Raw genomic sequence first — 12462 nt, 5'->3', positions numbered from 1 at the left:
AGACCTATCAAATGTTAGAGACTCTTCCCTTTACGGAATACTTTAAACTCTGCAAATTCTAATCTAAGGGTATTAAGCGATGGTGAGGTGCAGAAGAACAAATTATTTTTGCAGTGTGGCACTGTGCTTTTCTTATGGTTTCCTGTCATCGCTGCTAAGTGTGCCACAAAAAATGTAACTGTGGACAATCCTGAGTCAGCGCAGGCATTAACCCTTTCCCCACCTTGCCTTCTTGAACCGCTGCAGTCCACCTGCTGTGGGTTGACCCATAATGTCGTTTGCGAGAGAATTCCAGGGTTTTGCTCCAATGACACTGAAGGAACAGCGATATAATTGCCCTTTCAGGGATCCAGGTGGACAGTGAAGCTACACTGAGGAAGTGGTTTAAGAAACCCAGGACTGTTTTTCTCAATGGTCTCGCTGTATTCTTCAATCTCTTCTCAGTCCAGAAGATTGTCCCATTTTAATCCAATACCTTCCCTTGTAACCCCATTCTGCAGCTTTACTATCATTTTGAGTGAAAAACTATTCTCTGGCTTTATCTCTTTTCATTGAATCAAATCTGTCATCCCTGACTCTGAAGGACTGAGCAAACAACTCCCAGGGAACTTTATTTGTTCCATTCCCTTCACCATTCGGACTACTGGTCCTCAAAACTGGAGAGAGGAAGTTGGGATTAACCTTTGCTTTTTGGAAGAGCAGCCACGGATGGATGGACTGAATGGCCTCCTTCTGTGCTGTACCATTCTAAAGTGTGTATGAAAGCACCGTAGAATGGTATGGATTCTAATCATTGCGCATCTACCATTGACGTCTTTAGAAATAGGGTGGAACAAAAAGACAAGGACACAAGAAATAGGAGCAGAAGCAGACCATTTGGCCCATCAAGCCTGTTCCTCTATCCAATAGAATCATAGCGGATCTTGGGCTTCAAGTCCAATTTCCCACCATAGAGTCATAAATCATAGAGATGTACAGCATGGAAACAGACCCTTCGGTCCAACCCATCCATGCCGACCAGATATCCCAACCCAATCTAGTCCCACCTGCCAGCACCCGGCCCATATCTCTCCAAACCCTTCCTATTCATATACCCATCCAAATGCCTCTTAAATGTTGCAATTATACTTGCCTCCACCACTTCCTCTGGCAGCTCATTCCATACTCATACCACCCTCTGTGTGAAAAAGTTGCCCCTTAGGTCTCTTTTATATCTTTCCCCTCTCATCCTTAACCTATGCTCTGTAGTTCTGGACTCCCCCACCCCAGGGAAAAGATTTTGTCTATTTACCCTATCCGTGCCCCTCATAATGTCAGATGTTTTGTAAACCTCTATAAGGTCACCCCTCACCCTCCGACACTCCAGGGTGTACAACCCCAGCCTGTTCAGCCTCTCCCTATAGCTTAGATCCTCCAATCCTGGCAACATCCTTGTAAATCTTTTTTGAACCCTTTCAAATTTCACAACATCTTTCCAATAGGAAGGAGACTAGAATTACACGCAGTATTCCAACAGCGGCCTAACCAATGTCCTGTACAGCCGCATCATGACCACCCAACTCCTGTACTCAATGCTCTGACCAATAAAAGAAAGCATACCAAATGCCTTCTTCACTATCCTATCTACCTGAGATTACACTTTCAAGGAGCTATGAACCTGCACTCCAAGGTGTCTTTGTTCAGCAACACTCCCTCGGACTTTACCATTAAGTGTAATTCCCATTTACAGCAGAAGTTGGGAAAGAAATAGATCAACGGCAGATGAGAATGAAGAAGGAAGGTGCTGGTGCTGGAAAGGGATGGGACATAGAGAATAATCAATAGAAAGCCAAATCGAATACTCAATACCTTCTTGGGGTCCATGTTGAATTTCTTCTTTCCCATGGCCATCAGCTTGTTCCTCTCCGCAAGTGTGCTAAATGAAAAGGGAAGGAAAATTCTGTGAGGAATATCACTCAACATTGAACTCTAATCGGAACTGGGCCCTGTCTTCAAGGAAACATCTTGGAGCAACAGCATTGTCCCAGATTGAGCAGGCTACTTTCCTTTCTCTGATATTTCAAATGTAAATGACAGGCAAGAGGATTGCCTACCGTTACCTTTTCCTAAGTCTCTGATATTGAAGTGGTTGTAAACTAACTGCACTTGCTGTTGCCATGATACCATTCTCCCAGCAGTAACAGCCAAAAGGACCAGTTAAGGTCACCTGGGTTACTTATTTATTCAATCCTGCAGACTGCAAACCTATACTTGACTTCCAATATAACTGCAATAGATCCAAGAGCAGGTAAGAGGTTAGGAATACTGTGGCAAGTAACCCATCCCCTGACTCCTCAAAGTCTGCTCACCATCGACAAGGCACAAGTCAGGAGTGTGATGGTATTCTCCCCACTTGCCTGGATGGATGTAACTCCAACACTTGAGAAGATCCACACCATCCAGGACAAAGCAGCCCGCTTGATTGGCACCACATCCACAAATATTTATCCTTCCACCACCAGTGTACACCACCAGTGTACAAGATGCACTGCAGAAAATCACCAAAATTCCCTCGACAGTGCCTTCCAAACCCATCTAGAAGGACAAGGGCAGCAGATACATGGGAACACCACCTCCTGCAAGTTCCCCTCCAAGCCCCTCATCATCCTGATTTGAAAATATATCGCCATTCCTTCACTGTCGCTGGGTCAAAATCCTGGAAGTTCCCTCCCTAAGGGCATGGTGGGTCAACCCACAGCAGATGAACTGCAAGAAGGCAGCTCACCTCCACCTTCTCATGGGGGCAACTAGGGACAAGCAATAAATGCTGGGCCCAGTCAGTGACACCCACATCCCACATGTGAATAAAAATAAAAACATTAATAAAAATTAATTCTATGCTGCTGGGTTCAGCAATTAGATTAGATTAGATTGGATTAGATTAGATTACTTACAGTGTGGAAACAGGCCCTTCGGCCCAACAAGTCCACACCGACCCGCAGAAGCGCAACCCACCCATACCCCTACATTTACCCCTTATCTAACACTAAGGGCAATTTAGCATGGCCAATTCACCTGACCCGCACATCTTTGGACTGTGGGAGGAAACCGGAGCACCCGGAGGAAACCCACGCAGACACAGGGAGAACGTGCAAACTCCACACAGTCAGTCGCCTGAGGCCACCAACCCAGAGACAGCAGGGATCCTTCTGTAAATAATGTTACAAACCAGACCAGACCCCTCAAAAGATTTTACGAAGGTTACCTAGGCCCCAGTGATTCCCTATTTTAAAGGCAAGTGTCATGTTCTGTGTTCCAGATGCAATGCGACTGGTCAAACTACTCGACATGAAAAATACATTATGTTCAAACACTGTAGTTAAAATACAGCCAAAGAAGGAGGAATTTGGAATAACAACTCTACTGGAAAACTTAACAGAATGATAGCTGCAGTAACTATCACTAATTAGCTGTTCCAAAATAGTAACATCCCATAAACACATCCCTTGGCAAAAAGGCAAATTCAGTAAAATAGATTTGTTTGTCAGGTAACCCAGCAGCAGAGAGAAACCCCAGCTTCTAGCTGTAACTGAGAGAGGGAAAAGATAGCCTCTACCTCTTCAAAACTCCAGCAGCTTCTGCCGTGATGAGATTCCAACAGCGACTGCTTAAATCTAGCCCTAAAACAAAACTAGAAATCCTAGCCTGAGAGAGCTGGCCACACCCATCCAGGTTGCTTCTATTGTTCCAACCTTTGAAAACAAAAACACCTCAAGGCCGCTAAAGCTGTTTAGGTAACCACAGACAGCTCAATGTCTCTAACTCAATCTCTCTCAAAAAGTAACCAGGATACAATACACCTCTTAAAGATACATCATCATCACAATAAGCAGATGGGGATTAAATGACGGCACATTCTTTTCCTGCAATTTTAACTCTGGCCTGAATCAAAAAGATCCGATTAGGTTTTTTTTTCTCTTGAATATATTCCTGGGATGTAACCCTGGCTGGCAAGGCCACCATTGGTTACCCCTGGTCATTGCCCCTTGTGAAGGTGAACTGCCTTCTTACAACCTTGCAACTCTGTGGCATCATCACGAGGTTGCTCCAGGGTCCTAATCCTAACCCATCAAAAGGTATCTGCCATCATATCCCAACAGGTAGTTAGGCAACTGAGTTTGGAAAGGTGGGCAGCGAGAAACAATAGTTTCAGTCTTCTCAATAATTAATTGGAGGAACATTTGCTCCTTCAGTACATCAGGTAAGCAGTTTGCTAATTTAGTAACAACTGGGGAGGGCTGGTGACGAATTTGGACGTCATTGAACATTGGGAGACAGAGTGCCTGCAGGTGTAGACTCATTTGGCCGACCGAGAAAGAATGCAAGTCTTAGACATGTGATGATGTTGTGTCTTTTAAAAGGTTATTTTGTTCTGGTTTTGTTTTGAAGAGTGATTGTAAAGAAGAGGTAAAGCACTGTCTCTAAGAAAGTAAATAACTTGTGATGGATTGGGTATTTTTATTTTAAAAGTTGGAACGATGGAAGCAGCCTGGGTGTGGCCAGACCTCCCAGACCAGGATTTCTAGTTTTATTTACAGTTTTAGGTTTAGATTTAAGCAGAAGCTATTGAGGTCTCTAAAGAGTTGGGAGCGTCAGCGAATGTCTCTTGACTGCTATACTCTCTGAATTTTCTCTTGATGGTTTTTTCTCCTGGATTAGAGAACTTGGGCCAAAGGATCTGCCTCGATGCTGTATGACAATAACTGCATGTGAGAATTCGTGTGAGAGTTTTCCTTTTTGTCAAAGGGTGAGTTTATGGGATGTCACAATATTGGGACAGTAATGTTTACTGTATCTATTGTTCTGTTCAGCTTCCCGTCCATTAATTTATTCTAAATTCCTCTTTCTTTGGTCGTATTTTCATTGCTCGTGTTTACATAAATGGTGTTTTGCCAGTTTGACCAGTTGCATTGTATTCTGAGACACTTTACATTTGCCTTTTAGAATAAGAACATTTTGGGATCTCGGCCACTTTCTTAAAATATTTCTGAGGGGGTCTGGCCCATAACAGACAACCGTAAAATATCCCACGTCACTTCACCGAACGGAATTTGATACTGATGCCCACAAGGAGATTGTTAGATGAAGGGGACGCTTCAAGGAGCATCTCAATAAGGAGAATAGAGAGTGAGTAGGTTCAGGGAGGCAAATCCCCAGGTGAGGCATAATCACATATGGTTAGTAATATTGATAATATCGACTGGTAATAATATCCACCAACATGGTGACTCAGTGGCCAGCAGTGCTGCCTCACAGTGCCAGGAACCCGGGTTCGATTCCAGCCTCGGGCAATTGTCCATATGGAGTTTGCACATTCTCCCTGTGTCTGTGTGGGTTTCGTCTGGGTGCTTCAGTTTCCTCCCACAGTCTGAAGATGTGCAGGTTAGGGTGGATTGGCCATGCTAAATTACCCATAGTGTCCAGGGATGTGTAGGTTAGGTGCATCGACCATTTCTTCTCGAAGTTCATTCCATACAGGAACCACTCTCAAAGTAAAACATCGCCCCCCCCCCCCATGTCTTTTTTAAATCTTTCTCCTCTCACCTTAAAAATATGCCCCTCATCTTGAAATCCCACACCCTAAGGAAAAGACACCTATACCCCTCATGATTTTATAAACTTATATAGCTTCCTATGCTCCAATGAAATAGCTCACCTTATAACTCAAACGCAACATTCAGAGCAACATCCTGGTAAATCATTACTGAGCCCTCTCCATCTTAATAATATCATTCCTATAACAGGGCGACCAGAACTAGACGTAATACTCTAGAAGAGAACTCAACAGCGTCTTGTACAACCTTAACATAACATCCCAACTCCTATACTCAAAGGTCTAAGCAATGAAAGCAAGTGTGCTAAACAATTGAACCAACTTATCAATATTTGACACAAACATCAAAGGATTATGTACCTGAGCCCCCAGGTCTCTGTTCCACAACATTACCTTAGATCCTATCCTTTTCTCTGTTATGTGGGTTTTGTAGTGCTCTCCCAAACAAAATTTGAAAGAATTGCCAATTGGAAATGAGCTTTGAAATGAAGTTCCATTTTGACATGTACAAAATGTGTCACATTCCAAACGTGTCCAGTTTTATTCCTTTCAAATACATCTATTCAGATTATCTCACCTACTCTGTGGTAGCACATACTGCATTCATATCAGATATTCCCAAACTCGTACTGAAGAGATAGGTTGAGGAATTTTCCCACAAACAACACAGCTGAATTCACAGGTGGCATGGTGGCTCACAGTGCAAGGGCCCCAAGTTCAATTCCACCCTCAGGGAAACTGTCTGCGTGGAGTTTGCACGTTCTCACCGTGTCTGTGTGGAGTTGCTCTGGTTTCTCTCCGCAGTCCAACGAAGTGTGGGTTAGGTGGATTGGCCATACTGAAATTGTCTGTTGTAGTCAGGGATGTGTGGGTTAGCTATGGAAAGAGTGGAGTTACAGGATGGGGTGGGTCTGGGTGGGATGCTCTTTGATGGGCTGAATGGCCAGATTCCACACACTGTAGAGATTCTATGATTAGTCTCCACTTGATTTGTTTCCCTACTGCTGCTAGTTTCACAAGACTTTACTTTGGATCATCGTGGCTACAATTTTTCTTTGTCCTATACCACCTCTCTGACTTTCTTTCATCATCTGAAGCACATTAGTTCTGGATCAAGTGACTTATCCATGACTTCCAGACTTATAGTCAGACTGCATCTGATCGTAAACACATTGATAGAGACTGAACACTGCAATTAGCCAAAAAACACTCCATTATCTTTATTGCATGCAATTCTGGTCTCCTTCCTATCGGAAAGATGTTGTGAAACTTGAAAGGTTCAGAAGAGATTTATAAGGATGTTACCTGGGTTGGAGGATCTGAGCTACAGGGAGAGGCTGAACAGGCTGGGGCTGTTTTCCCTGGAGCGCCAGAGGCTGAGGGGTGACCTTATAGAGGTTTACAAAATTATGAGGGGCATGGATAGGGTAAATAGATAGTCTGTTCCCTGGGGTCGGGGAGTCCGGAACTAGAGGGCATAGGTTTAGGGTGAGAGTGGAAAGATATAAAAGAGACCTAAGGGACAACTTTTTCACGTAGAGGGAGGTACGTGTATGGAATGGGCTGCCAGAGGATGTGGTGGAGGCTGGTACAATTGCAACATTTAAGAGGCATTTGGATGGGGATATGAATAGGAAGGGTTTGGAGGGATATGGGCCGAGTGCTGGCAGGTGGGACTAGATTGAGTTGAGATATCTGGTCGGCATGGACGTGTTGGACCAAAGGGTCTGTTTCCATGCTGTACATCTCTATGACTCTGTGGCTGTATATGGTGTCACTACCAGGATGGGTAGATTTTTTCAACAAATGTTTTCTAAAAACTTTTCCTTCAATGAATATTTGGTGCATCATGACAGACTTCTTCCCAACTGTAATAAAAGTTCTGAAGATGTCATACTGGACTTCAAAACATTAACTCTCTCACTCTCTCTCCACAGATGCTGCCAGACCTGTTGAGTTTCTCCAGCATTCTCCACATTAGTAATCCTGAGGCCCTGGAATAGATGATCTGAGTTTGGCTAGTAATTGTTCACTACTCACCCTTCCTCTGTGTAATTAAAGTTCTCAAGCTCAGTGATGATTTTTGCAATTTCCATCTTCAGTCTCTGCAAGAGAGAGTTCACAATTACGATAAGGACCCTGGCAAGGGAAACAGCAAGAGGGACGTGGGATACATTCACTGCTAAATGGTATTTCAGAAACTTCCACAGAATAAGCTTTCTAACAAAGCTGTATCTTGTGAAATAAAAGGGATCTGGCAGCATAACTAGCTGAGTGACGGGCAACACAGAGCAGGGATAAATGCTTGTTTGTTTTTGAACTGGAGGACGATATAGAATGAGGTTTCCCAAGGGTCAGGATTGGAATAGTTGCTTCTTTTGATGTACATTAAGAATCCAGACTTGGATGTACAGAGCTCAGTTTTCAGAGTGCGAGGAGAATAGTGATAGGTTGACCAGAGGGTATGTGACAGAGAGAGAATGTAATAGACAGCAAGTAGGAAGTGACTCATTTTGCTCGGAAACATGGGGAGAGGCAAAATGCCTTCAAATCCCACCATGCCAGATGGTGACAATTTGAATTCAATAAAAATCTGGACCAATGTCAACCATGCACCCATGGCTGATTATTGTTAAAAACCCATCTGGGTCTCAAATGTCCTTTAGCAAAGGAAATCTGCTGTCCAAACCTGGCCTACATGTGACTCAGACCCACAGCAATGTGGTTGACTCCTAGCTGCCCTGTGGGCAATTAGGAATGGGCAATGAATGCTGGCCCAGCCAGCAATGCCCTCATCACATGAGGGAATGGAACTAAAGTTGGAATGGCATCCCTCAAACAAAAGCCTTCAGTGACAAGCTGGCTGTAGTGACTCTTCATGTTTTCAAGACAATCTACATGGATTCTGTTTACTTGATTCAATGGGCTGAATGGCTTACTTCTGCTCTGTGTCCCATTCTGGGTTTATTTATAGCTATAACGAAAATAACTATTGCTGCGTAATCCCTAGGCATGTGCTTGGTCTTGGATGCTGCAATGCAGGCTGATGATAGTTTCTGGTCATGAGATGATATCCTGGCTTTTGGCCCATCCACATATCGAAATCTTAAAGCAACAACACTCTTCAAATGATTGGGCCTCACGGGCAACTTGTTTCAGAAAAAAATGAGCTGCGGAAATAGATATCAACACATACTACATCAGTGCTGTGCACCACAGGCATGAGGAGAGAGAAAAAGAAGAAAGGTAGGCATGAGATGGGTGGTACACTGGCTCAGTGGTTAGCACTGCTACCTCACAGTGCCCGGAACCTGGGTTCGATTCCCACTTCGGGCAACTGTCTGTGGGGAGTTTGCACATTCTCTCTGTTTCTGCTTGGGTTTCCTCTGGGTGCTCTGGTTTCTTCCCACAATCCAAAGATGCGCAGGTCAAGTGAATTGGCCATACTAAATTGCCCATCGTGTTAGTTGCATTAATCAGGAATAAATGTAGGGGAATGGGTCTGGGTGGGTTACTCTTCAGAGGGACAGTGTGGACTTGTTGGGCCGAATGGCCTTTTCCATACTGTTGGCAATCTAATCTAAAAGAACAGACTAACCTGGATGTTATTGACGGTGGAAGGGTAGATTAGAAAGGGGTTCAAAAGGGCTTACTTGGATTCTGTGTTTGATAAATAGAATGACAAAGGAAATAATCAATTAAGTTGTGACAAACATTAATAAAGCACTATTTTGGCCAAAAATTAAGTATCAAGTCACACTCAGGTCATTATTAGAACAGGTGTGACACTTTTAAATGGGTGCCGAAAGGGTTTACAAGAATAGACTCTGGAATGCAGAACTCCATTTATGTGGTACTGGGTAACACCAGAGCGGTTCCCTTCAGAGGAAAGAGCATGATAGGATATGTGACAACGATGTTCACAGCATGAGGATAGGTAGAGAGCAACTGTTCCCACCAACAGCAGGGGTTTGAAAACAGGAGGACACAGACCTCAGGTAAATGGCAAAAGAAGCAACAGCAGAGTGTGCAAATAAAAGTTTTACATAGCGAGTGGTTAGCATCTAGGGCAGCACGGAAAGGTTGGGCTGAAGAGCCTGTTTCCATACTGTAAGTCTCTCTGACTCTATCTGGGCTGCACTGCCTCAGAGTGTGGTGGAGATAGGCTCGATTGTGGCTATCAACAGGGATTCGGATAATTACCTGAGGAGAAAAAGATTTGCAGGGCTACTGGCAAAGTGCAGGACAGTAGGTGATGAGCCGTCACATAAAAAGCAAAATACTGCAGATTCTGGAGAGTTGAAATAAAAACAGGAAATGCTGGAGAAACTCAGCAGGTCTGGCAGCATCTGCGGAGAGGGAAGTCATTAGTATTTGAAAAATGAATGAACTATCTCCAGAATCCTGAAGAATGGACATATTGGACCTGAAATATTAACTCTGTTTCTCTCTCTACAGATACTGCCAGACCTGCTGAGCTTCTCAAGTACTTTCTGTTTTTATTTAATTCAGATGAGCTGTTAGTTGTTGCAGAAAGCTGACATGGACAGGAAGGGCCCAAAAGGTGGTAATTATTCAGATAATTATCCAACTTCCTGTAGATAGCCACAATGGAGCCTACCTACACCTGAGGCAGATAGAGTCAAAGAGGATTACAGCAGACAGTAAAGAAGGCAAATGGTAACTTGGCCTTCATTGTGAAAGGTTATGAGTACAGGAGCAGGGATGTGTCGTTGCAGTTACACAGGGCCTTGGTGAGGCCACACCTAGAATGTTGTGGGAAGTTTTGGTCTCCTTTTCTGAGGAAGGATGCTCTTGCTCTCCAGGGAGTGCAGTGAAGGTTTCCCACGCTGGTTCTGGGGATGGTGGGACTGGCGTACGAAGAGAGATTGACTAGGTTAGCACAGTTTTCACTGGAGTTCAGATGAATGAGAGGTGATCTCATAGAGACTTACAAAATTCTAACAGGGCTAGACAGGGTAGATGCAGGGAGGATGTTCCCGATAGTGGGTGTGCGCAGAACCAGGGGTCACAGTCTGAGGATTCAGGGTGGATCATTTAGGACGGAGATGAGGAGACATTTCTTCACCCAGGGAGTGGTGAGCCTGTGGAATTCATTACCACAGGGAGTAGTTGATGCCAAATATTGAATGTGTTCAAGAGACGGCTAGATATAGCACTTAGGGTGAATGGGATCAAAGGTTATGGGGAGAAAGCAGGATTGGACTATTGAGTTGGACAATCAGCCGTGATCATGATGAAGGGTGGAAGTGACTTGAAGGGCTGAATGGCCTCCTCCTGCTCCTTTCCTCTTTGGTTTAATAGTTTCCTTGCCACAGCCATTCAATGGATCTGCAATAACTGGCCAACTAGAAATGTTTGTACTATACTGCTGTACCAGATCTTATCTGATAAGCTCTGTAATCTTCAGCTCCTTGGTTTAAGACCAGGCGATGTTAATAACTGGGAAACCAGGTTCATGGAAGAGCATTCTCAAGATAATTCTAGCTCACTTGTCAAAGATAATCTGGACATCCAAGTAATCTTTCTGTTCTGCACTGGACCAGAACACTGAAAAGGCTGTCTTCCCTCATGGGGGAGTCTCGAACCAAAGGATCTACCATTGAAAATGGAGATGAGGAGGAATTTCTTCTCTGAGGAATTGTTTGGAATTGCCTCCCCAGTGAGCAGTGAGGCTGGGTCAGGAAATATATTCAAGGCTGAGCCAGATGGACTTTCGATTGACAAGGGTTGTGGTGGGCAGCAGGAATAGGGAGTAAGTGGGGTTAAGGGCACCATTAGATCAGCCATGATTGATTGGCAGAGCAGACTCTTGGGGTCAAATGGCCTACCCCTGCTCCTATGGGCGGCACGGTGGCACAGTGGTTAGCACTGCTGCCTCACAGCGCCAGAGACCCAGGTTCAATTCCCACCTCAGGCGACTGACTGTGTGGAGTTTGCACATTCTCTGTGGGTTTCCTCCGGGTGCTCTGGTTTCCTCCCACAGTCCAAAAATGTGCAGGTTAGGTGAATTGGCCATGTTAAATTGCTCGTAGTGTTAGGCATAAGGGAATGGGTCTGGGTGGGTGGTGGGTCGGTGTGGACTTGTTGGGCCGAAGGGCCTGTTTCCACACTAAGTAATCTAATCTATTTCTGATTAATCCATATGATCTGGTCATCTGTCATTTGACGGCTAACAGCTCTATAACTGATGCTGTCATCTTGAAAGAGAACAATATATTCCCCGGTGATGTTATTTAAATACTTCTGAGGAACAGACAAGGGGCAGCAATAGAAAGTTAAATGACTGAAGTATACCCCATTTTGGGGATGCTTGCAGTTTCCCTGAGAAATATAAAACTAGGAGCAAAAGTAGGCCATTCAGCCCTTCAAGACTGCTGTCCCATTCCATGTGACCATAGCTGATCATCTCTACATTATGTTGCCGGCCTCTCCTCTTTCTTGAATATACTTAGTGACCCAGCTTCCACTCTGGTACTGAATTCCAAGGCTGACCACGCTCTGACTGAAGAAATCCTAAATTAATTCCCCATATTTTGAGATTGTGACCCCCTGGTTCTAGACACCCTAACCAAGAGAAATATCCTCCTTGCATCTGGTGTGTCCAGCCCTGCTAGGACTTTATATGTTTCAAACAGAGAATGTTGTGAAACTTGAAAGGATTCAGAAAAGATTTACAAGGATGTTGCCAGGTTTGGAGGATTTGAGCTGTGGGGAGAGGCTGAACAGGCTGGGGCTGTTTTCCCTGGAGCATCAGAGGCTGAGGGGTGACTTTATAGGAGTTTATAAAATCATGAGGGGCATGGATAGGATAAATAAACAAGGTCTCTTCCCTGGAGTGGGGGAGT

The 12462-nt window shown here is 44.3% G+C and overlaps 1 protein-coding gene across 4 annotated transcripts in view; it reads right to left on the bottom strand.

The window, feature by feature from the left end:
- The window catches only part of LOC132831528 (cytohesin-3-like), a 75070-nt gene that overhangs the window by 23764 nt on the left and 38844 nt on the right, over window positions 1-12462 (bottom strand). For all 4 annotated transcript variants that reach the window (XM_060849728.1, XM_060849726.1, XM_060849727.1 and 1 more), the window contains exons 3-4: window positions 7634-7698; window positions 1849-1915 (exon numbers count right to left, since the gene is read on the bottom strand). In XM_060849728.1, coding sequence (XP_060705711.1) covers window positions 1849-1915; window positions 7634-7689 — 123 coding nt within the window. In that variant the 5' untranslated portion in view covers window positions 7690-7698. The remainder of the gene's footprint in view (window positions 1-1848; window positions 1916-7633; window positions 7699-12462) is intronic.

Source organism: Hemiscyllium ocellatum, chromosome 33, assembly GCF_020745735.1.
Source record: "Hemiscyllium ocellatum isolate sHemOce1 chromosome 33, sHemOce1.pat.X.cur, whole genome shotgun sequence".
In the NCBI taxonomy this organism is placed as follows: Eukaryota; Metazoa; Chordata; class Chondrichthyes; order Orectolobiformes; family Hemiscylliidae; genus Hemiscyllium; species Hemiscyllium ocellatum.
Note: the sequence above shows the minus strand (reverse complement) of the source record. Positions and strands in the feature narration are given on the sequence as shown.